We start from the raw sequence: 27,053 nt of genomic DNA on the forward strand, positions 1-27,053 counted from the left end.
TTGGGAAAGCATTTTAATGTAATACATACCAAGAAGCTTTAAGCAGTTTATGCCTCTGACCTATTATTTCTCCTCTCAAGGAAATAGTAACTGAGAGTTCAAATGAAGATATAAGGGTGGGGCAAAATTAGGCTTACAGTTGTGAGTACATGAAACACAGAATTTATTCTTGTATTATTATTAGTTATTGTATTTTCCACATGAACAACTGTAAACCTACTTTTGCCCCACTGGGTATGTACCTGGATTTTAAATAAAGCATTGTTTGCAAATGTGAAAAATTATAAATGACTAAACATACACTGATAGAGTAGTTAAATAGTAACAACGCATAGAATATTTTTAATAATGAAATTTGGTAATTTTGAAAAATATTTTACCATGGATACACATTCACAATATAATCTTACTGTAAAGCACAGCTTATAATATTTTTTACTGGCTTGTTCTCTTTTTTTCCTGCCTACCTACAATGCATGCTCACTGTATACATTGTACCCAGTTTCTTTTACACCTTACTTCATGTTTGTCTAAATATATATATATATATATATATATATATATACACACACACACACACACAGTTATACACATATACACAATATAATCTTAATTTTATAAATCCACTTTTTCAAAAGTACTGGATGAAATCTGCTATTTTTGAGAAACTAGGAAATACTTATTTTCTTCAATTTTTTTGTATTTTCTAAATGTTATATATAGAACATTAAAAGAACTAATGAAAAATATTGAGTGAAACCAAACCCTAAGATAACCAGGTACTTTGTATATGAGAGGGACACAGAAATAAATTACTAGAAAATGGCAGCTAATACTGATTTAAAGTTATTATTATTATTAGTTACCAAGGTCAGCTTTCTTTCCTGTCAGTATCCTCATCTCTGATCCTCTGGGTGCTTTTGCCTCCACGAGTGTGCAACGGAGGGAGCAGGGCAAGCTGTGGATCAATGCGCAGGCCCGTTTCAACCAAAGATGTGTACTTTAAATTTTTTTGTATTAAAAGAAACAGAACAGTTGAACTCCAGAGGATGACTTCAGGTCATATTTCCACTCCCTTGGGACATATTCTTTTTATCATAGGTCAGTGGTTCTCAACCTTGGCTATGCATTAAAATTATATAGGACCTTTTAGAAATGTGTGTCCCTGGACCCCATCTGCAATTGGTTTGGAATTAATTGGGCTGGAGTGAGACCTGGAAATATAACAAAAGTTCCCTCGGTGATTTTAATGTCCTCTGCAGGGTTGAGAACCTATGCCCTAGGCCAAGAGAGCTGAGCATATTGGAAAAAGTAACAGTAGTAACACATTATGCAATTTGATAATCTTGAGGTTGAGGTTTTGTAAATATTTCATTTAATATTTAATTTATTTGTTCATGTAAGTAATCAGTCATGCATTGAGAAAATAGACACTTGTGTTTACAATACTAAATATGTTTTTTTCCCCAAAGAAAAATTGTTTCCTGAAGTATTCTTGCTAAGACAATAAAGAAACCAGGCACTTTTTAGGAAGATGTACACTAAGAGTTTACATGAATCGATTCTTGCTTAACATCGTTAACCAATATAATTTAATCATATAGTTCCCTGATCCTTCAAACAATTTATACGAACTTTTCTTGGTATTATCACTCTTTCCACTTGACTTTTATATATGTGTTTGAAGGCAACTAATTTCTTTGTATTTCTCATAGTGACTAGTACAGATTTTACGTATAATAGGTGTGTAATAAAAGTACCCAAACACAGAAGTTCCCAAACTTTCTTGGTTTACAGCCCCATCAGTATATTAGTAATTTTTTGTTTGTGGCCAAACAACTTCCAGCAACTTAGTAATCATTTAAAAAATACATTTTTGCCAATTACTCAATGGTATGTGTTTGTTAGACACTGCTGAACTTCTAAGATCTTGGAATTTGGAATGAGAACAAACATTACCATGGACATGTCTGTTGGCAGAAGGTGGAGGCTGCTATTGGCCACCTGGTTGGTAGAGTTGACCCTGCCTTAAAGCCCATTCTGGAGAAGTGGGTTAACGGGGACTCCAACAATGAGCTCCCTCTTACCCAGATCCCTTGGTTTGGAGTTGTGCAGCTCAAAATGGTAATCACACTTTATAGTTATTTGCTATTTGGGGATATTACATCCTTTCTAGAAACTTGTTGGAAAATATTTGGGGGGACATTTTCAGTTTGGTACGCTCAATCCTTTTCAAGATATTAATTATATAGAGAGCAATAGCTTGATTCTCCTTTTGTCCTGGATGCCATAGTTCTCTCCAGACTCACCCGTCAATTATGCTAACTTGGGACTACTTAAGGACATCAAGCCATTAAGTGCAAAGGAGGTTAGAGTACATGGAGTCCAATTCAAGTAATACGTACTTAATTCACCTCCAAGGGGGTGTTGTACCCGGGCTAACACCTAACATGATTTCCAGAGTCAAACTCACTTGAGGGAACATTCAGTGATGGTTTTCCAAAGGTGGTCTAGTCACTCCCATGTATTGTGCCATTGCCAATATGTTTGAAGCGCCTACGGGGAAAATACACACTACTCAAAGATTGCTGATGGATTACTCCTTTAAAATGGCAATTAAGGTACCAAATTTTGTGTGCAATAGATTTTTGTAACCACTTTATATTTAAATATTTCTTTAATGTTTTCTCAGATGGGGCTTTTTCCTTTAGAGCAGTCTTTCTGTTATCGCTTATATTACTTTTTTCCATTTTTATTGCAAACTTCAATTTGATTCCTTGGTGATATACTACAGAATATTTTCCCCATTAATTATTTAAAGTTGGGTAATGACTGATAGAACTTAATCTTTATTCGTGTAATTGTGTTTCCAAGGAAAAGCAACAGAAATTGCCCTAATCCTATTTTTTGAAGGTCTTTCTCTACATCATAAGAATGAATGTATCTGTTAAATAAGTAACTGAAAGGAGTGGTAAAGAATTTGTACTTTGCTTAAAGTACATAACTCCCAAATGTTCTCTGCACACAAACGTTGGCTTACACATCTTCCCCTTGTCCCACCTTCCACTTTGGGGCTTATGTACTTCATTTTATGCATTTGCATTACCCCTGATAATTATTAAGTGATTCTGAGCCAGTGGTCTCACTTAATGGTATCAGAATAAGGAATTCATTTATTAATTCAATCAATCAAAACTACTTGTAGAGCTTGACTTTTGAGGATACAGCAGTAAGTGAAAAAGTATGACCTCATATAGCTACCATTTTAGTAAACAGAAAATGGACATAATGAGTAAATTATATAGTGTGTAAAGAATGTAGTATGGAAAAATTAAAATAGGGTGTGAAGGGAATGTTAACACAGCGGGTTTGGTTGTCCAATTGCCTGTCTCCAGCAGAGCCTGGAACTGTGATTGCCCCAGGCCAGCCCTTGGGGACATGGCCCGAGGAGTGTCCTTTATGTTAATCACGAATGACGATATTTTATATGCTCGAGCAATGAGGCATGCCATTCCAGCCTGTCAAGATTATTTAGCAAGTCATGCACTACCCCTGGTGTATCTATTCTTTGGTTGCCATGGGTGGTTACCTAACAGGAATGGGTCTACATGACCAGTGCCCCCATGCCAGCCTTGGACCTTAGACTCTGTTCACTGACCCCTCCACCCTTTTTGCAAAGAGACATTTTGTATGTGTTCCTATACCTAAGAGAGAACTTGTGTCCTGTGTATTTCCAGTGGAGGAAGAACTTGGGACCCCATGTCTGACCTGTCTGGGCCTAACAGAGGCATTTATTTTTCCTGTTTTCACTTTCATTCTTTGCTGTGATAAATCTTAGTTGTGAGTGGCATGAGGCTTTCTGGTGAATCATCAAATTTAAAAGGGATCTTGGGACCCTTGAAACTTTGGATAAGGGAGATTGGGAGGGTAGGAGTTAGGAGAAGTGTAATTTTTACAAAGACTATAAGGAGGTGAGGGAGTAAGCTACTTGAACATCTGGGGGAAGAGAAGTCTAGGCAGAAGAAACAGCCTGTGCAAAGACCCAGAGGTAGAAATCTGTCTGGCATGCTCAAGGAAGTACCAAGGGGCATTGCGGTTCAGAAGGAGTCAGGATGGAGTGAGTGTGAGCTCAGAGATGCAGTGGGCACAGCATCAGACAAGGACATTCTTCAGGGCCGATGGTGATGTCCATTAGCATGTGTTTCCTGGACGAAAAGCTACATTCCCACTTTTCCTCCTCAGAGGAGATCTGTTTCTCATGTTTTGCTAGCTCACTGGTGATTGTTTTTGGCAATCTTCACATATTCTTAACCTCGTCGTTCTTTCTTCAGTCTTCTAAAAATGTTGCTGAGTTCCCTCAAAAAATAAAATCTCACTTCTTTCAGTCTCTGTTTTTTCGTCTGTGATGCCAGGCATAACCCTGAAATGCAGAGTTGAGCTATGATGTATCGTACAAAGGAAGAGGAAAACCAGTTCCTCTTACCCTGCAGTGTACCCCGTGCCCTGGAACTGGGTGTGGTGACCCCAAAAAAGTCTCAGTGTGGAGGTGACGTCAGAGCTGAGTCTTAAGGATGAGTATCAGTGATTGAATTCCAGGTTTTAGGGGGCTGTACTAATCAGTCCTCCCCGATCCCCCTTCTTCAATACTCAGTTCTGGTTTTTACTCCACAAAGGAGCCCTCTCATCCACCTTAGTCTGAGGTAGGTGCCCAGTCCTCCCATGGCAGCCTGGACCAATGCATTTTCAAACACTTAAATTAAAAAAATGCCCCTTAACTGTCCCTCAGTAGGCTGTAGATTCTTCTGTTGCTCCGTATTTTGTGCTTACATATATAGAGTACTTAATAAATGTATGTTGAGTAAATCTGTGAGTGAGTGGAAGAATAATTACAAGGGATTATAAGGCACGATAAAAACTATGAAGAAAAGATAAAAATGAGTATGATGAATGTAGAGTGGGCTTGGACAATATGTTGTAGGAGCTTGAGTGATTTATTTCCATTGCGGAAAAGGGCCCTTTGGGTAGGCAAGAAGGAACTGAGTCCAAATACTAATGGTTTGGCTCTCATTTGTACCCTATCGACTTGCCTGCAATGTGCTCATTCTTAAGTTATAAGGACTCTTTTTATATTATTCATTTCCTTAGTTTTGGTCACTCAAGCTCATTTAGGCTTCTAGTCCTGATGGAGAAAATATATATTTTATTTGCTCTATAACAGTTTTCACCTTTGGAGAGCGTGTCCTTATTTTATCTCTGTCTTCTTAGTTTTGACATTTTCTTTGTAATGAATATTAACGTACTGCAGATAAATTTGTTTTTGTTTCAAATAGGCACAGATTTTTTTTTCCTGATAAACTGGAAAGCTAGGAAGAATTTTGAATTCAATCTGGTGCTTGAACAGTGAAAAGGAGGCTTTTCTACTTTCCTATGTTTTTCCCACTTTGGTTCAGCACCCTTTTGTTTCTTTAAAAGGAGGCTATGTGTCTGTGTTTGAAATGCTGTAGAGTTTAAACTGTTGGAGCCCTTTCCACTCTGCTGTACAGAATGTAGAATAATATGGTCCTTCTTCTCCATAAGCTCCTTTGTTGTCCTCACTCTTTTCTAAATGTTCAGCCTTCCTTCCTATTAAGTAGGAGAATGTGCTGGTACCCTAGGGGAAAGAATTGTAAAAAGACTTTATTGGTATTGTTTGGTAATAGCAAAAGTAAATTTTTAAAATTTAATCTTTGTTGTAATTCAGATGCATTGTATTTACTTTGCAAATTTTGCTACTTATGTATTCTCTAGTCAAAATCTCGCAGTTAAATATTCTTATGAAAAAGGAGGAAAAGTCATATCAACTTCCAAAAGTAAAAGGAATTTTAATGTTTATTTATTGTTGTGATGGATATAATAATTTATTTCTCACTGGCAGTTCTGGGATTAAGCTCAAAATTTCACTGAATACTGCGGCTAGAAAATTGGCTATAACTTCAAGTGGATATCCTACAGTTATCTGACAGGGTGCTTAACCACTTCTGATCTCTGTTTTCCTTTCTCTATTTCTCTCCCTTTCTTTGTTCTCTTTCTCTTCTTCTCTGACTCATCTCTTCTTCCTTCCCTTCTTCCGCTCTGCTTTTCCATTCATCTGCTATCTGCATACTAAACCCTTTACTAAATTGTAAAACACAGGCTAAGTTTGAAACAATACTGGCTATCAAGAAATATGCCTTTATGGAGAGAGGAGACATACACAGAAAAGTAAACACACACTAGCATATATGTGCCATTAGACCAGTCAGAACAGAAAAGAAGACTCCATCTGACTGGGGTAAAAGCAAATTTATTTGAAGAGAGGGCATTTGAGCTAGACTTTGAAGAATGGATTAGTATTTTGACAGGTAAAGATTGGAAAAAAGACTTTTCGGATAAAAGAAAGGAAGAAATATTATAGCAAGAAGTGGGTTGGTCTTAGATGATGACCGGTGACCCATGTATGTGCTGGTATAAAGCAGAGATCAGCAGATTTTTTTCTGTGAAATGTTAGGTAGTAAATAATTTATCTTTGCAGGCCATATGGTCTCTGATGCAAATATCAACTCTGCCATTACAGCCAAAGCAGCCATAGGCAATACATAAATAAATAATGTGGCAGTGTGCCAATAAAACTTTATTTACAAAAATAGGCAGCAGTTAGAATTGGCCGGCAGGCTATGTATCATTTGGCAATCTTGATAACAGAGTACAATTAGATAAGGCTAGAAAGGGAGGTGGTCGCCAGATCTTAGATTTTGAATGGAAAGCTAACTAGTTGGGAATTAATTGGTATTTCTTAGTGAACCCATGATTGTTATGTCTCTACTAAAGGTTTTAAATACACAGATGTTTAAATTTGGAACTAGGTGTTTTCTGTTTACATCTTAAGATATTTTGTATAGCTAGCTCTAAACTAAGATTGCTGTGATTGAATATCTCATATGAAAATGGTGGGTGAAGAGTGAACTAGGCCTCTGAATGCCCCCAGTAAAGCCTGACTTGGGTCATAGCCAGAAATTTGACAGTGTCTTTACCATCAAGTCAGATTGTGGAAAACAGGAGAGAATGAATGGGCAGGACCTTTGGAGATCTGAACTCAAAATGTTGATATTCTCCCTGTTTAAAAAATGATGGTGTGAACTGATTCTAAAGTATATTAGACCCACCGTTTTGATATGTATTTTTATTTAAACCACTTTATTGGCATATGGTTGACATGTAAAAACCTGTACATATTTAATGTACATAACATGATGAATTTGGGTATAAGTACACATGTGTAAAAGTATCATCATCACCATCAAGGTCATAGGCATATCTATCACCTTCCAAAGTTTCTTGCCCCTATTATTATTTATTTTGTGGTAAGAACAATTAAGTAAGATCTGCCCTCTTAGGGAAGTTTAAGTAGATAATACAGTATTGTTAGCAATCTGCACTATGCTCTATAGTAGGTCTTTGGTACTTACACTAAGTCTTGCATAACTGAAATGTCATACCCTTTGATCACCATCTCCCCATTTCCCCCCCTCCTGCAGCCTCTGGCAGTCACCATTCTACTCTCTGCTTGTGTTAGTTTGACTATTTTAGATTCTACATATAAGTCACATCATATGTTATTTGTCTTTTTATATCTGGCTTATGTCAGTATGATGTTCTCCAAGTATGTCCATGTTGTTGCGCATGTCAGCATTTTCTTTTTTTCAGGGCTGAATATTATCCATTGTATGCATATACCATATTTTTTTTATTCATTCACTGATGGACATTTAGGTTGTTTCCATAGCTATTTTGCTGTTGCAAATAATGCTTCAATGAACACAGGAGGGCAGGCATCTCTTTTTTGAGATTGATACTTATTATAGGAATTGTTATACATTTTGATTCTGAATTAATTTGTACTTAATTTCATGGCAGACTGTATTAGGTACTATAGAAAATTCTTGTCTGCATTTCAATATTGCTTTTTAAAAACCTCTTTATGATAGGAGCAGATAATTATATTTTTGTCATATGTTGCTTCCTCAGAATAAACGTTCTCAAGTTTATTGAGGACGTTAATAAGGCTGTGTCTTATTAATGTTTGTGTCCCCGAATACCTAGCTAGTGCAAATCTGGCCAAAAGTAGGCAGTCAGTAAACATTTGTTGGGTAAATTAATGTAGGAGAACATTTCAAATTGTTCCCAACCAGCTATTTCATTTCACTGTATATTTGTGCTCTTCATTTTTTCCCAGTTTTTGTTAGAATGCATAAACCTCAATATGGTTTTTGAATTTATTTATTTTTGAGATATTTTAGATTTTAAAAATTTGATCTGTTATATAAAGCTTTAAATACTATATTTTTGGCATATTTCTAGAGAGGAAAATATTTGTTGTACATACAATGAAACTATTGTAGATGCTTGAAACACAATGGAAAAACAGGTTAGTTTTTGTAGAGAAATCTGAAAATAAGTGGTTTCTCCATGGGCACAGCTGAAACCTATATAATGGTAGCTACATAATAAGATGATGCCAAATTCTCTTGAAAAGAGGTGAAATTGTAATTTCTCAGCTCACCCACTTCAAGCTCTAGATGTCATCCCAATAAAAAGTTAGCAGTATTTTTAAACCTTTTCTGCACTTTGAGTTACCTATCTGGATCCTATGGCAAAACTTTAATATAATGTTGGTTCTGATGCGCTTTCTCAAGAACATTTCTTTACACCTGTTTATTATTACCTTTTGAATTTTAGTCATTCTCATTAACAGCACTTAACAGCACTTGTAATTCTGTGCTAAATACTTAAATCTTTCCCAGCAACTCTAGGACCTTGCTCATTGATGCGTATTTTATTTTTACTTATTTTTCTCAGCATTTAAATTATATATTTTCTAAGGATGCAGTTGAAATCATTTGATATTGAACCATTTTAAAACCAATGGTGACATACTGAAAAGAAGATTATGTGGGCAAGACATAATGGTTATAATTAAGTGACAGAGAAAATAATATGTGCCTCCAAAGCTGAAAATACAATGGAGTAAGTAGATTATGGAGACAAAAGCACCTCTTGTTGAAAATCATGTATTTAATCACAGAATCTGTCCAATCCAATTGCCAATGTACTTTTCCTGGAGGAGAAAACTATTAAGGGGGATTGTTATGGGTGTGTGTGGCTTCTGGCTGCCGGCCTTGTTTGCCTGGTCAAACTCTTGACATCACAGAAGTCGGAAGCATCCTATTTGAAGTCTTAGGCAGGTAATTCTTTGTAACTTTTTCTTTCATTTAGAGGAAAAGAATTGTTTGTGCCCCTTTAACTGTTTTGACCAGGCTTTCAGTTGAGGTTTTGTTTTGTTTTGTTTTGTATTTATGCTGTTTTTCCTGCCGTCTAGAGGGCGGGCGGGGGCGGGGTGGTGGGCCTGTGCCTCACACACCAGGCTGAGGAAGGAGGGTGAGCAACCTGGAGGGTCCCTGAGGCAGCACCTCCTTCTCAGCACTGGCTGGGAGGCTGGAGGAGACGGGTTGGCTAGTAAATAATGATGAAAACCAAATTTCTAAGGTTTTCAATGAGAGATGTGTGGATGAAATATTTTGGACTTGGAGTCAGATGAATCTTCTCTGTTAACCCTGCTGATATCTTTCTTAACTGTGTGATTGTAACCTCAGTTTCCTTGCTCTAAATCAGGGGAAATATCTTGCACGTCTGTATTAAGAGGAACATGGACAGTTTCATGGTTGTATTGTGTAAAGTTTCTAACCCTGGATGTGATGAGTGCATCACACAAATATCAGTAGTTTTTTTCCAGCTCGAGCTAAAAAGGACGTTCCTAGTCAGGCCTTCCTTGTGTGCTAACCCTATAAGGTGCTCTAAGGTAGCGGTCCCCAGTCTTTGTGGCACCAGAGACTGGTCTTTCCGCAGAAGGTGGAGTGGGGCTGGGCAGGAGGCTGAGTCAAGTGCGCTTCCCTCATGGCCTGGTCCCTGACAGGCCGTGGACCCAGAAGGGTTGGGGCCCCGTGCTCTAAGTTGCAGATAAAGGATCTCCTTAGAGATGAAGACTGATTTTGGTAGCCAAGATTTGACCTTTGCAAATCATTTTTCCTGATCTTGAATTCATTTTCTCATCAAATTTATGATATGAATATTATTGCATGTGAAAAAAATGCATTGCAGATTAAGAAACGTTTTAGAAACCGTTTTATAAATCAAGCAGGCTTCAGGACGTCGAGAGGTTTAGTGGGTCTTATTTTGGCAATGGTACTTTTGCAAGGATGAAACAGATGGAATGTGCAGAGTTTTTTAAAAGACAAATTTAGCTTAAGATCTTACTATGCCCTGGAATTTGTCCACAAATCCAAAGGCTCTGAGAATTTTTGAAGTTAACCTATGCAGCAAATGGATTAATAAAAATTCTCTATTGCGTTCCATTCCTGAATATGCTGTTGAAGCAGCTATTTTAAGTACACTTCGTTTAAATAAGACTCATTATCAAATTTTAATAGGGAATCCTGATTCCCTTATCTTTTAGTTATGCGCAGTCTTTATCTCATATGTGCAGTTATGTGCCATTTTCATCTCATACATCATATTTTTTGGTAGATAACATTATCCTTCCTTCCTTTGCCCTCTCTTGTAAGAGAGTAGCCTAGTAAATATCCTCTATTTACAGTTGTACCCTATCATTTATGTTCTTGCTTTGGAAGAGGGCAACAGAATCTGATTCTGGCTACAAGGAGTAAAGGGACTTTTAGGAAGGCTTATGATAGAGCTCGTGGATCAGCAGGTGGGGCTGCACAGCCCAGTTTGTGGAAGGAGAAGGAGCAGGGAAATGCTGGAAGCCTAGTGGATAGGAACCCAGACTTTCTAAAATGGTTAGGCTTCACCAACAATTAGCCTCTGTGCATCTTTTTTTTTCTTTGTTATTTTTTAAATTTTCTATTAGCCTCTGTGTATCTTTAGTCACACTTCGAGCTCCTGACAGTCTACCTGACCCACATTAGTTAGAGGCTTTATACCAGTGGCTCAATAAATTTTGTCTCAGGAGTTAGGAGCAGGTGGCTGGGGCAGCTGTTTTGAATAGACTGGCAGCTACTTGACCTCTACACATATATCGTTTTCTGTAGTAAGTGGACCTACTCAGGTACAGTTGGTCTAGGAGCCCATCATGTCCTATGTGTTACAACCTTCTATTTTTTACCCAAGAGTTATATTTCCCATTGGAGTTTGAAGCCGTGGTTTGGCATCAGCGTGTGTGTACGGGTATACATTTTCCTCGCTTTTTAATTGCTGTTATCATAAAACAATTTAAGTTCTCAATGATGATTACGATCAGGTATTCCTTGAATTAATTTCAGTAGTGTGACCCCAAGACTCACTGTGACGTGGTTGTGAAGGCGGCTTCGGAGTCCCTCACAGGGACTGGCGAAGGCTGATGCCGCCTTTCGGTATCTGTGAGACTGGCAGCTGTTGGCATCACCTGTCAGAATTCTCGTTTCTTCATTGGCAAAACAACTTGATGTTCCGTATTTTAAAAAGGGACATTAGGGTTTTTGTGTGTGTGTGTGTGTGTGTGTGTGTGATAATATACATGATGTTATGTTCCTTGACACCAGGAATATATATTTATTCCCAGTCCTTTTCATATTTTGACTTTAAATGATTGCAAACATGATTTTATTTATTTTAGTGAAGTCATAGTAATGAGCCAGACTGCTGATACGATGAGAAAATAGTTAAATAATGTGAGGAATAGTTGGAATTAAGGCAAGACTTAGGTGACTCACAAATAATTTAACCTCCCTCAAGGCTGACTATTGTTAAAATTCTGAGAAAGCAGAGGTGTGGATAAACTTCAGTTATCTATGTTTTGCCTTGTCATCTATTCTGCCTACTAACATTTGAATATATACAAGATTATTGTCCTGGGAATTAACATTTTTCAGACAGACTAATGGGACCTCATTTTAAGGTACGACTGTCAAGGATATAATCCTCCCCTTTTTTTCTTTTCCCAATTAATTCTTCCCACACTCTAAACTGGGACTAGAGTTGCTTTTAAGACTGTATCAGGCAACTGTAGTACCTTGGTTTACGAGCACAAGCTTTGTGGAGAGACAGTCCCACATTTGTGCCCTGTTTCCTCCATCTACTGTGGGTTGGCCATAGCTGGTTTACACACCTCTCTCTAACCTGCACTTCAATATATAAGATGAAGAAAACGATAGTATCTTTCTGAGGGTTTACTCTTCAAAGAGTAAATGGAATGATGCTCTAAAAAAGTAACCGAATGCCTGGCTCTTTAACCCACGACACATTTCATTTCTTGTAGTTATAATTATTATCATATGTAAGAAGAAATATACTAAAATATGTTTGTGTCTGAATATACAAAGAATCATATTTGGATAACATTTAAACTCATTTTAGGTTCTTGAAAGGAACAGATCTCTTAGAACAAGAGTGTCTAAGTTGCAGGATTGTTTCTTAATAGCACTGGGCAATTGTTACAGTGGTTCTAGTTTTTGTATTTAAAATTCAATTTAAAGTCTAGTTTATTTTAACAAAGTTAAAGTAGATAAGGCATAACAGCAATTCGGTAGTGATGCTATTGTGGCTCAGTCAGTATTGACTGGGATCTTTTTTTAACCTGTTGTGTTGTTCTTACTAAAAATTATTTTGAGTAAAAATGTCTTTTGTGCAAATGTGTAGCACTATAATCAGTCCTTATAAGACAGTCCTACTGATGTACTCTAATGCTTGTGAAGCCGCCTCCAATAGTGAAGTAATAATTTTTATTATTAATAATGATATTAAATGATAACCAAACACTATGCTGAGCGCTTTATTTACATTATTTCATTTTATTTACTTTGTAATGTAGTCACTATGCTCTCAACGTTATGGAGGAGCCAATGGATTTAGAGAGGTAACTTAACAAGGTCACACATCTAGGGGGCGGCAGAGGTGGAGCTTCACTGGCTCCAAAGCCCATTTTTAGTGGAAGAGAAGACATCTTTGTCAAAGATGTTGTGATGGAGGCTTTTGCAAAGGCATTTCTGTGGTGATATAAGTTCTTTGTCAAAGTTAGATATTATCCCTGGAAAACGCATTGTCAAGATTTGTATTTGAAGAGTAAGGCAAGAGGTTTAAGTAGAAAGAGGCGTTAATGTCTCATTTTCTTTAATCTATTATGTTACTGTGTTTTCTCATATATTTGATGGATACTGCTTTTTGATTATCTAGGGAAAGATTCTTATTTTATATTTTGCATGTTTGGACCTGAAAAACACCCCCTGCTTTCCAGACAATAGAATGAAATAAAGGAGCTAGCCATGCAGTAATGAATTTGAATCGATGCCATTTTATTCTAAGAACTTGGACTGAATTCTTATTTAATGTTAAATCTCTATAACTTGATAGGATTAGATTTAGTGAGAAAAAGTAAAAATGTATTTTCCTGAGGAGACAACCTGTCTCTCCATTATTTGCTTCTTTCAATTGGCAAGAAAAAAAAATTGAGTAGTAGTTCCATGCCTTATTAATAATAAATTCAAATTTATTCAGTTTTATGAAGAAAAATGAATTTTTTGGAATATTTTTACCTCCCTCTATTGATTCACCCATACGTATGTATTTCCTATAGTATTAGCAGTTTGGTGCTGTTACTCAGTTGTGTAAAAGGCATTTTAAAGTGTAGTGACATATGTATCCTAGGATCTAACATGCTGCCATTTCTGGCCTTTTTCTCTTCCAGTGTCTGTATTTATGCTGAAAGTCCAGGTGAATGACATCATCAGTCGCCAATACCTGAGTCAAGCAGTTGTAGAAGTATTTGTAAACTACACGAAGACAAATTCCACAGTAACTAAAAACAATGGAGCTGTATTGATAAGAGTACCCTATAAACTAGGACTCAGCTTAACCATTATTGCTTACAAAGATGGCTATGTGTTGACACCTCTGCCTTGGAAGACCGGAAGAATGCCAAGTAAGCACTTAGACGGCGTTTGCCTTCACTGAGTGTACATGATTTTTTTTTCTCTTTGCTTTGGGAATTTCTTATTCTGGTCAACTGAAAATGAGAATATCCATGTGAAGTCAATATAAAGTAGGTTAGAAAGGAGTGTCAGTGTGAAGAAAACATTAGGGCCCTTTTTCCTCCTACAGAGGCTTGAAGGAAGCTCTGGTATAAAGCTTGTGTGCAAGTCTCATGCCCTAAGGATTCCTGAGAAGCAGGGGAGAGCCAGGTAAAGTGGGGACAGATGATGAAAGGATGTTCTTGAAAGGTGAGACAAACAGGTTAGATTTATGTGCTGAATGATAAGGCAGTTATTGTAGATTCATGAGTACAACGAGTGTAAGTTATTTGGAAACTGAATTTAATTAACAGTGTATATAATCAATAGGCCAACAGCAGGGTTAAAATGGATTCAGGGAGCCTGGCTACGAAGCTGTGGTTGTGCTCCTAGTGGAAATAATGGAATTTCAGCAGAGTTACTGAATCTAAAGTTAGCATTGATACAATAAATACATGTTGTTAAGTACCAGCACTAATAACTAGTTAGGACAAATAATGACGAGAAATCCTTCTTAGAACAACAAGAACAAAAAAGTGTATGAGGAAAACTTAAAAAAAAAACAACAGTGAAATAAACTGTGCGGAAAATAGAACTACCAAATGTTATGGATAGACCTAAAAAAACAAAAAAAACAAAACTAAAGACCTAGATAACTGGAAAAACATTATATTTGTTCTTAGAAATACTGAGCATTAAGATTTCAGTTCCTCACAGATTAATTTATAGATTTAATGCATTAAAAAATGTTTTTTATCCTTACCTGAGGACATTTTTTCATTGCTTTTTTTTTTTCTTGAGAGACAGAGAAACATTGATATGAGAGAGAAGCATCCATAGTTGCCTTTCATATGTGCCAGATCAAGGACCAAACCTGCACCCTAGGCATGTGCCCTTAATTGGAAATCAAACCCGCAACCTTTCGGTTACGGGACTTTGCTCCAACTAACTGAGCCACACTGTACAGGATTAGATTTAATGCATTTTAAAAAAACTCAATAAGATAATTTCTGAATGTGAGTCAGCCCAAATTTTTTTAAAAATAATATATTTTGAAGAATAAATGTGTAAAAGTTCCTGGGAAACTTGTTTCACTTTTTCCTTGCTATAATTACTCTTAATTTTTTAAATTTTGATTTTCAATTACAGTTGACATTTAATATTACTTTATATTAGCTTCAGATGTACAGCATAGTGGTAAGTAAATTGTATAATATATAAAATGATCTCTCTGATAATGCTAGTACCCATCTGGCACCATATATAATAATAAATGGGGGTACTTAACACCCCCATGACTATTTTGTAACTACAAGTTTATACTTCTTAATCTCTTCACCTTTTCCACCCAGTCCCCAATCCTTCTTCCTCCCTGATTCTCCCCCCGAATCTGGCAACCATGTTCATTTTTTGTATCTATGAGTCGGCTTCTATTTTTTTCTTCATTTCGTTCTTCAGATTCCACATTTAAGTGAAATCATTGGTAGTTGTCATTCTCTGTCTGACTTATTTCACTTAGCATAATACCCTCTAGGTCCATCCATGTTTGCTATCACAGATGGTAAGATATCATTGTATATATGTACCACATCTTTATCTACTCATGTTGGGCATCTCACTTTAAAAGAAGATTTACTAGAGGCAGTTTGTAATTCCAGATAACTAAACTATTACATAGCTATGAAGTTAAAACTAAAATATATAGCTACAAAATTAAAACTATATGATATTATACTGTGATACAAATCGGATACTTGTATGTATTAAACAAAGTAATCTCTGATAAGGTACTATTATAAATCATTGAGAAAAGGCTGAATATTCAACAAATAATATTGGGATATTTTAGTTAACTATCTGAAGTAAATTAGTTTGGATCCATATTCCAAAATATATTGCTCAGAGTTCAAATGTGGAAAACTGGATCATATTAAATACAAAAATATAGTAAATGATGTGTTTTTTATTAGGATGATATGAGTAAACTTAAAAACAATGCAAAACTTCATAAAAAGTAGATTTGACTAAATTTTTAAAAACAACTGTACATCAAAGATATAAATTAAAGGCAAATGAGAAGGTACGAAAATATAGTAAACAATAAGGGGTGATATCCTTAATATGCAAAAAACTCATATAAATTAGTAAAAAACAAAAACACCAAGACCCTGCATAAATAAGGTAAATGGACAAAATCAGTACCTATCAATTTTCAAAAGGGGAAATTCCAATGATAAGTAAGTCTGACAAAATATTTTGTCTCCTGATAGTCTAAGACTTGTACACCAAAGAAATACACATTTCTAGCCCTGGCTGCTGTGGCTCAGTGGATTCAGCACTGGCCTGTGAATCAAAGGGTTGCTCAGTTGATCCCTAGTCAGGGCACATGCCTGAGTTGAGGGCCAGGTCCCCAGTAGGGGGCCCATGAGAGGCAACCACACATTGATGTTTCTCTCCCTCATTTTCTCTCTCTCTTCTTCGCTCTCTAAAAATAAATAAAATCTTTAAAAAAAAGAAATACACATTCCTTAGATTTTTCATCTTAGAAAAGCTTTTAGAAAGACATACCCAGTACTGATGGAGGTTGGATCAGAATTCTCAAACACTGTTAGTGGGAGTACAAATCAGCAAAATTATCTGGATAGCCGTTTTGACATGTGTATGTTAATGTCTTCAAAATCTTTATAATCTTTGACCCAGTATTCCACTGTTAGTAAACTGTCCTAAAAACAGACAAAAAAAGTTGACAGATACTCATGCACAAGGATGTTGAAATATTAGTTTTATAATAATAGTGAGAATGTAAACAGTCTAAAATAAATTTACAGTATTAGTGTAGTGGTTAAGTAAATCTTTTACTTCAAGAAATGAAATATGTGACCTTGAAAATGTTATGAAAACTTTTGTTGAGGGACAGAAATGCTTATTATATTATCTGTATAGTGAAAACGCAAAAAATATTTGTATACAATATCTTGCTTCTTATTTAAAAAAAAAATCACAGGAAAATCCATAACGAGGGACGCTAATTATGACTGCTGCTTGTCTCGGTGGTGGTACTGTGAGGACCATCATTTCTTTCTTACCCTTTTCTGTATTTCTCCACTTCACACCCCTTTTATAATCAGAAATTTTTTTTTAAGTGAAAAATCTGAAAGTAAATTTTAGTGAGGTTAAGAAAGATTCCCCTCAGGCTCAATAGCCTGAAGCAGCTGTTAGAGCTGCCCCTTTTAGGCTGCCTGTGACCTAGAAAGTATCCAAATAGGAGATGGTGCCCTAATTAGATTCATCTCCAGGTCCAAGCTCCTACCTATCACTTCCTTTCCAATCTAATGAACCCATTAATCAGCCTAAATGTTAATGTATTCTGAACTGAAATTACACTTTATTTGGTAGTTAGTCCTCTTTTCCTAACTCCTCTTTTCTTCCTAAGAAGAAAAATATATTGCGTTTAATGTCCACCATACATCATTCTATACTTTTTTCTGTTTTATCTTGTCTTCCTCATTATAGCTCTTGGAAATATTTTAAAATATTAAAAATATCCCCATTCAATGTGCTTTATCATCTCTTAAGTGATTTAGGGATATTATGTAATTTTTATTAATTTTAAAAACAGGAGAGAGAGATGATGAGAATTTGTGCTTTGTGTAACTCCTCAAAACTTATTTTTCTAGTGTGAGATTGGTAAGCTTATTTGATTTGTTCTTGCTTACAAAATGATGGTCTTTTGTCCCAGCTCCTTGGTCCTGATCTTGAAATATTTACTATCTTCCTGATGATTCGCTCTTACTCATCCCACAAGTCATTTCCGGTGCCTACTCTTATAGTCTGGTTCAGCCCCATCCTGAGGTACTACTACTAGGAATCACTTTTTATGTTAAACTGTTCCCTCCTTTGCCAACTCAGAGTCTGTTTGGCAAATCATACTGTGTGAAGAAGAGCATTTACGTGGGACGTTAAAAAAGAAGTGTGGATATAGTCTCTATTTTAGAGAACCTTGAATCATGGAGCCAAGAAAAATGTTTTTAAAAATTATAAGAGGGAAGTAAGTAACAATTATATAGAGAAAAATAGCAGAAAGTTGTTCAAGTATTTAACTTAACCATAAATCTGGTGTGTGTTAGAGAGCATCATTAGTCACCTTGCTAAACTACTGTGTGAAATAGAAAAGATGAGTAAAATAAAATAGAGATCTCTAATCTTAATTTTTTGTGATCCTTTTTTTCCTTCATCATATTTTATATTCATCATTCCTTTTTTTTTTTGTCACAGTTTGTTTTTCCCCACTGATTATTGGGGCCTGCTGAAACAGAACTATATTTGTCTGTCCCTGCCCCCTACCCTACGTTTAATAAACTCTTTTAATTGTGCTATATTTCACAGTATATTCATCAATTACACTTTCACTGTTTCCGCAAAGCCAAGCAAATATATGGCTATTTGAAGACACTGTTTTAATTACTGGAAAATTAGCTGGTAAGTATAACACTTTTTGCTCAGCTAGTAAGTAAACACTTCAAGTGGTTATTGTGTAAACTGTACTTCCTCACTAATGAATCAATCTTGATTATAATGTGGGAAAAATCTAAATTGATCAGGGATGGTCAGTACTGATTATAGGTTGATCTGAACTAAGTCTTATTTCACTATTCAACTGCAGTATGTTTTTGGTGTGTAGCAGGAATCAGTCTCTCCTTTACTATTTTAGCCCCACCCAGATGACAACATTCACTAGAGTTTTAGAAATATTGGAAAGAGCTTCTGGACTTCTTTCCAAGTCATACCTCTCACTGGGCTTTAGTGGTTGGTTGAATTCGTAAAAGGGCTCAGCCCTTTGGGCTTTCCGATTTGCAGGTCACCCTCACTCCTGTCTCTGGTGTTAATCTTGCTGCTGGTTTGGGAAAGGCCCGAGACCGGGCAGCTAAGTATCTGCCCTACGTATGTGATTTGCCCATTTCCACATCCCAAGGGGAAGGATACAGGAAGCCTTATTTGGGGTCTGAGTTAAGTTGTATCCTCCAGTTTTGCTTTGACAACCATGAAGATGATAGTTTCATCTGTACCTCTTCACCTCCCTTAACTAGTCCTTAAGGGAAAACCCAACATTTTGTAATTCTTACTGCATATTATATAAAACCTCTATAACTGACAATTTTGCATTGGGGAATTCATGTTTAGGACTAAAGCATAATAGGAACAATTGGTAAAGGCAGTAAATCCTCAAAAAAGAGTTTGTAAGAGAGTCATGGTAAAGAATATTCTTTGGAATTTTGGTTCATTTTCAGAAGCTATCTTATTTATTCCTAAAGCACTAAAAAAAACCTAGTACTATTATTTGGGAAAAAATTAAACTAGGACTTGCAGTAGAATCTCTTATTCTTGAAATGCTAAGGCATTTGGCAAAATTTTGATCTCAAGTTTGCTGGTACATGGCAGAGTAGGAGGATGTGGAGTTGTGTGTAGAAAGATGAAGAGTAAGTAAGAACTACATACATGCAGAGAGAAGCTTTTGGGTTGGCCAAAAAGTTGATTTTATCCCACAAGATGGCTCTCGTAGTGTTTAGTAGTCTTTAACTTCGTTCAAAACAGTTTTGTTAGATTGTATTGTGACAGCTGCCATTATCAGTGTGCATTTAAAAATAACATCAAAATTCGTGAATTTGTGTGTAGCCATTTTAATAATGAGGGTGGAAGAAAATAAGCAACAATTTTGGTATATTATGTTTTATTATTTCAAGAAAGGTAAAAATGCAACTGGAATGCAAAAAAAGATTTGTGCGGTGTATGACGAAGGTGCTGTGATTGATTGAATGTGTTAAAAGTGGGTTGCAAAGTTTCAGACTGACGATTTCTCACTGGATGATGCAAATGATGGGGTAGACCAGTTGAAGTTGATAGTGATCAAACTGAGACATTAATTTAGAACATTCAATGTTATACCACATGGGAGATAGCTGACATACTCAAAATATCCAAATCAATAAAGTTGATGAAAATGAAAACTGTGTCTTTTATGTTATGGAAAAAACCATACAGACTTTTTGGCCAACCCAATACATTTTATGCCCCTGGGGCCTTTGTGGAATCAGATTCTCCACAGCCCCTCTTCAATGTTTTATTTGTTTGGACGCATTCCTACTCCTTAATGGCCTTCAAACCCTATTCCAGTTGTAATTTCTGCTGGTATACATGAAGTGGATCAGTTGTGAGCATGTCTGTGTGCCACTCCTTTACTGGGTACTAAGCAACGGGGAGCTCTCATTTGCCTGGATCATACTGCCCATGCCTTGGCATATCTCCATGCGAGCACTGTGAACCCTCTTGAATTCTCAGATTACTTCCTTTTACTGCCTTATTTCCCAGAGAGTTGACATATTGGTAAGGCCAAGCAGGAAAGGATGGATGTTTCTGGTGATGATCACTCATTCCTTAGAAGTTACACATCCTCACTTCCATAAAATATTTGTTTTTTTCCTTCCAAGATTTTATTGGGAAGGTGTGCAGTTTGTATAGTGAAAATGTATCAATATATTTGCAATGAAATGAGTTGGAAATGTCATGAAAGTACAAAACCTGAGAGAAGTTTAACTAGATATTTCCCTTAGTGCATACGTTTTCAGTTGTATGAAGTTCGGATGCTCAACATAATTGAAGTCACACAATGTAAGAGTAAGTCGTAGATAGTATCGGTAAGTGATCAGAAGGTATCAGATTGTACCCTCAAACAACTTAATGAAACAACAATAATATCTCATAAATGCATTGTTTGTCTTTACATCCCTTAACTATTTATTTACCAAGTATTAATATTTTTCTAGCTTCACACAGAAGTAAACTATACATTGATTTTGAGAATTATTTTACATTATTTCATTTATTACTTATTGTCATGTGACACTATAAAAACCAATACTTTTTTATCCTAATAACTTTAAGTGATCCCTTCTATCTTTATCAGAGATCTTTAAAAATTCCAAAGCAAAAGCAGATGTGTAATAATTTTTAGTTTTAATGATTGAGTTGACCCTTCAATTGTTGAGTAAGATATGTCAATTACAGAAATATCAATATTGCCACAATTTTTACTCCATAAATTATATTGGAAGATAGCCAATTCAAGGCTATTAACATGAGATAATACTTATAAAGTGCCTGGCATTTGGAAGACTTCTAATGCATGTGTAGTTATCTGATAGGAAAATCTACCCGCTTAAGTATATAACTGAACCTCAACAAAGCCACTTTCTGTTGCAAATTGCTGAAAATGCAATCCTAAACCAACTTAAACTCAAAGGAAGCACTTATTTATTATTCAAATAATTGATAGGTATAGGAGGCAGACCAGCTTTAGACATGGCTTGATCAGGGCTTCTGTTGAAATAATTGAGAACTCATTTTCTTCATTTCTCAACTGTTCATTTTTTAAATATTTTCTCAGTCTTCAAACCACCTCATTTTTGATCAAAAGATGGCTTTTGCAACTTGTGGACATATATCTTGATCATATAAAGTCCAAGGAGGAAAAAAAAAACAAGCCTTCTCTTCCCCTGAAAATCCAAGCAAAACTCACATTGGATCTCATTAATCGTGGTTGTCACAGTACCCATCACTGAACAAATCAGTGTAACCAAGAGAATAGAGATGCTTTTGATTGGGTTCATCCCCTTCTGGTATGCACCATTAGCTCTATTCCTATTAGGGAAATGAAATCTCATGTATGTGGTTTCCGAGCATGAAACCCAAAAGAGGGTGAAGAATTTCTGGGCAGCAGAATCCAGCAGTCTCTGGGATAAAGGTGCCTTGTGTGATCTAAAGAAAGGGAAATTTCTTATTTGTTCAGCTCCAAATTTAAAATAATAATTATATGAGATGTAATATTTAGAAATAACTATAACTGCTCCCCTTAGAGTAAAAGGTCCTGGCCAGTGATACTATGTTTAATATGAATTTGTTTTATCTATTTGTAATGAGGGTCTTTTTTTTTTCCCCAGATGCCAAATCTCAACCAAGTGTTCAATTTTCAAAAGCATTAATTAAACTACCAGACAACCATCACATTAGCAATGTTACAGGCTATCTTACAGTTCTACAACAATTTTTGAAAGTGGACAATTTTCTGTATACATCTGGAATTACTCTTAATAAATCAGGTATGTCTCATTTTTACATAATGTATGTATAAGAAACAGTACATAGATCTCTCATCAAATACTGTTAAAGTTATTTAGGTTGGATAGTCATTTAAGCTTGGGAGGATACATGTCACCTTTGCAACATAAATCTAATTTGTTAAAATACTTATAAGCAATGAAAGAAAGATTATACAGTAGTCTTCTTTATTCATTATCTCAAATTAATGAAAATTTAATTTACTGGATGCTTTTATCTAAAAGAGTTAAAAAAGGTATAAAATAGTAATTATACAATAGATTGTGTAACTTTGCAAATTAAAAATATTTAAAAATGGAAATTTGATTTAAAGGAATTCACAAATTCACACATAATTTGACCTTCTATTCCCTCTTATCAAATTGATCAGAAGTGCCAATAATTATTAAATATAAAACAGTTTATAGATTGGAGTAAGCAATTGTGTATTTTTTCATATATATTTGCTATGTTCTGTGAGTAAAATATAGCTACTCCATATTTAACAGCACTAGTATATTTATACAAGGCTTTCATGATCTAACAGTTATGATGGAATTTAACATTTTATTTAACAGTACACCTACGCATAACCCCCATGAGAACGCCATCTTCCCTCGGTACATCTATACTTGTTCCACCATTTTTACCATTTGTTTCAACATAACCATAACTCCACTGTTTAGAATCATCTCAGACAGTCTGTAATCTTGATGGTGTCAGGTGTGACAAAATTTTGATTCATTTCATTTGGGAAACAGTTGGAGTAATAAGGACATGTGGATGTTTTTGGTTAGATAGGTTCGTTGGTGTTTGAACCTGCTGCAGCTGACGCTCGCAGCGCCCCTGCCCGGTGACCCTGACTCCTCCGCAACCAGCCTGCGTTTCCTAGTGCACACATCCGTGATGGCCTGGGCCCTCGTGTGTGGCAGGTTCTCAACAAATGACAGAGGAGAGTACATAAATACTCCAATTTCTTTGCCTTGATTTGTTTTTTTAAGTATATTTTACTGATTATGCTATTACAGTTGTCCCATGTTTTTCCCCTTTACCCCCCTCTACCTGGTAGCCTCCTTCGTACAGCAGACCCCCCGTAGTTCATGTCCGTGGGTGGTGCATATAAGTTCTTTGGCTTCTCCATTTCCTATACTATTCTTAACAGTCCCCTGTGTATTTCATACCTACCAATTATTTCACCTTGATTCTGTCCTGAGCCCGGTTCTGACCCGTGAGACTGAGCTGGAGTTGCCACAGAGATAACCTGCTCACTAACGTGTCCTGCGCTGGCTCCCTGCCTTCTTTCTCCGCTGTTACTCCCATGCTCCCTCAGGGGTGCACAGCTCAGGGTCTGCTTCTTGAAGAAGCAAAGTGGAGACACCTGCTGAGATTTTCCAGGTGTAAATTATAGGGTGCTCAAAATGTGTTGACAAGAATGGTACAGATGAAGCTCATTTTGTACTGGATGGGTTTTATGGACAAGACTCATTAGATTCAGTGGAAGGGATCATCATGTGTTCTGCCCTCCAACATTCTGCCACCTGGTTTTGAGATTTTTCATTCAGTGTTTCAATTATCCTGAGAATGCTGACATTTTAAAAGTTCTAGAAGAGTGCTGTCAAACAGGAATGTTCTTCTGTCCAATATGGTGGCCACTGGGCACATGTGGGTATTGATCTCCTGGTATATGATTAGTGCTGAGAAACTGCACTACTAATGTCACTTAAATTTAAATTGTGGCCTGCTGTGGGTGGCTACTGCATTGGATTGCACAGTTCTAGAGTTCTGTGAAGTTTTTTTTTTTTTTTTTTAAGATTTTTATTTATTTATTTTTAGAGACAGATAGGGAGGGAGAAAGAGAGGGAGAGAAACATTAGTCTGTAGTTGCCTCTCATGCACCCCCTACTGGGGACCTGGCCTGCAACCCAGGCATGTGCCCTGACTGGGAATCAAACTAGCAACGCTTTGGTTCGCAGGCTGGTGCTCTATCCACTGAGCCACAACAGCCAGAACATTTTCTTAAATAAAAGTTTTCTCCTTATCATTGTCTTTCAGCCTCTTTTTTGCCCCTTGTGTCATTTTTCTTTCTTTGAGTTGTCCTTATCCCAAGTACTGGGCTATCTATCATCTCAGCAGTTGTAGCTGCATTTGGTAGCCAAAAGTCACTGACTGCATAGAGCAGGGGGTGGAATTAACAGCAGTCATTTCAGAAAGCCAGCCAGCTTTACAAATAATAGTTTGATATAAGAGATTATAATTACTTACCAATTACCTAATACTTCATCTGTGCTCACATTAGATTACTAAGCAGTGTACTAGTCTATAAAATTTGCATGGCGTTACTTTGCTCATCTTATGATTTGTGTTTCAGGCAGTTTGTAAGAACTAATTTTCTTATATTTAAACAGGAAGTTTTCAGTAAGCCCGTTGTTGCCTTGTCTGATATCCGCTCAACACCAGGAGACACAGTAGCAATAATGGGAACTCACGTCCATGGCCCACCTCTCTCTGCGCTCCAGCCCTGTGGCTCCCTCCCTCCCATGCCCCCTCCCTCTCTCTCTCTTCTGATTTGGGGGCTTTGCTTTCTCCCTGGGGAGCTGTTCTGTGAGGTCTTTGTGTGGGTGGCACCTTCTCGTTTGGCCAGAGCTCAAACATCCCTTCCTCAGAGAGGTGGCCTTCCTGACCACCCAATTACCTTGCATCTTCAGATTTTCCATAAAGCACTGAGAGTACCTTCTATCATGCATGAAAAGAAAACTGACAATGAGTAAAGAAAAGGGGGGGGAAGCATTTTCAGTAGTAATAAAAACTGTGGAAAAAAATGTTGCAGACAATTTGGGAGATCATGTGCTTATGGTATTTTTGGGGCCTGGAAGAGTGCATGGTCTCAGTAGGTGAGGTGAGGTAAATATTTGTTAAATGAATGAACAAAGACTCTAGCTTTTAAGCCATGGAGTCAAAAGTTAAGCCACAAAGAGCAAATATATAATAAGTATACTTTATTCAAGTATTTCTGTCTTAGTAAATTACTTGGAAAATCTAAAATTATCAAATTAGTTGTAGAACATTTACAGTTTTAACATTTATAACCACATTACTTCATTGTATTTATTGTACTTCATTGTAAATATTCTGGTGTATATTATAAGTTTGGCATTGCTAATATTTCAGAAGCAAAACAAAGACAGGCATATTTTTATTTTACTTTTCTTCCCCAATAGAAAAAGATAGAGGTAGCTCCTGATATTGAAGAAGGTATACTAAAAGTTGTGTAGTCAAATTTTTAAAACTTCAGGCAAAGCAGCGTAATGGATTCTTGTATTAATCTCCTTTCCACAGTTTTCAAGTCTGAAGTCTAAATAATATTACAATATTATTTTTAAGTCTGTAATTTCTTGAAATACAGTACTAGTAATCAAAAATATATCAAGACCTATTAGTTTTATCAGCTAACAGTATTGCATAGTGATTTTCTTTGTCAAACTTAGGTAATAAAAATTGCATTTTGAATCAATGCTTTTTACATAAGGTAACTTTGAGTACAGGCAAATCTGTTGGTTCCAGTTCTTGAAACAGATCATTTTGGGAAAAGGAGAGACCAGTGTTTACATTGATGATGTGATATGGTAGGATCTTTATTCAGGTGTACTAGTAAGATGTGTTTTTTTGGTTGCTGGTTTTGTAGGTTTTTAAAAACAATGAATTAGATTCCACTGACCTTAAATCAGTTGACTCTGAGAGAATTAGATCTCTAGGCTTATATATTTAGGGTTAGATTTGTCAATGTTAACATAAATATATCTTATATTAGTATGTGATACATTTTAAAATTACATTTTAAAAATCCTTAATGAGGATTTGGCATCTATTTGATATTAAAAAAGATAGCCCTGGGTGAACTACATGAACAAGATATGATAGGACAATATTAATTTGTTATTAATATGTAACTACATGTGTTTTACATAAGATTTTAATAAACTGTCCTTTTTTTAGGTTTTGAAAGCATTGAATTGACTCCTCTTGCTGCAATATGTGTGAAGATATATTCTGGAGGAAAAGAATTAAAGGTGAATGGATCTATTCAAGTTTCTCTCCCCCTTCTACATACAAATGATATGAGTGCAGGGGATCACATACCTGCCTGGACATTTGATATGAACACAGGTATGTGAGCGAGTTATAAATATTCTAAATATTTTTCTTTGAATGTTTGATCTTAGAAATATGTTTCTATTTTTATTTTCTCAGCTTTATTGTGCTGTAACTGACAAATGAAATTTCTTTCTTTTAATATAGAATAATTTAATATGCCTTGTTACTAAAAACATTAAAACATATCACTTATATTTGAATATTTTATTTTCAGTAGAGCATTAAATCAGTAATGTTCTAATTTTAAGTAATTTGTCCCCACTTTGATTACTGAAATACAGCTGTGGGGAAATTTATGCCAGTATAGTGCATTAATAAATAACATTATTTACTGACTGTCCTGTGTGTGTGTGTGTGTGTGTGTGTGTGTGTGTTTAATATCTCCAAATATTTTGAGCAGAAACAAATTTCTAAAATTATTTCTACTCTTATCAGTTTTTGTTTTGATAGGCAATATGAACATATATCTAAAAGCTTGGTTAAAGCAATTGCGATATGTATGCTGATTTCATGAAAATCAATAATTGTGTTATGAAGAGATATAAAGATTGGTTGTGTTTAAAGAAAAAAATTTAGGTACCAATTTTGTTCCCTGAATTTAGCCTCCTAAATGGCTGCTGGAATTACTTTTAACTCCTCTGCTTCCTTTGGTTTTGTTTTTGTATTTCAATGTAA

General features: G+C 36.0%; 1 protein-coding gene across 1 annotated transcript in view; it reads left to right on the forward strand.

Moving 5' to 3' along the window:
* The window catches only part of FAM171B (family with sequence similarity 171 member B), a 64,736-nt gene that overhangs the window by 23,508 nt on the left and 14,175 nt on the right, over positions 1 to 27,053 (forward strand). Inside the window, exons 2-5 of the mRNA XM_054562393.1 lie at positions 13,754 to 13,987; positions 18,462 to 18,554; positions 22,070 to 22,228; positions 26,220 to 26,390. Of these exons, the coding sequence (XP_054418368.1) occupies positions 13,754 to 13,987; positions 18,462 to 18,554; positions 22,070 to 22,228; positions 26,220 to 26,390 (657 nt within the window). The remainder of the gene's footprint in view (positions 1 to 13,753; positions 13,988 to 18,461; positions 18,555 to 22,069; positions 22,229 to 26,219; positions 26,391 to 27,053) is intronic.

Source organism: Pteronotus mesoamericanus, unplaced genomic scaffold (assembly GCF_021234165.1).
Source record: "Pteronotus mesoamericanus isolate MK-2021 breed Mesoamerican mustached bat unplaced genomic scaffold, CSHL_Meso_final scaffold_651, whole genome shotgun sequence".
In the NCBI taxonomy this organism is placed as follows: Eukaryota; Metazoa; Chordata; class Mammalia; order Chiroptera; family Mormoopidae; genus Pteronotus; species Pteronotus mesoamericanus.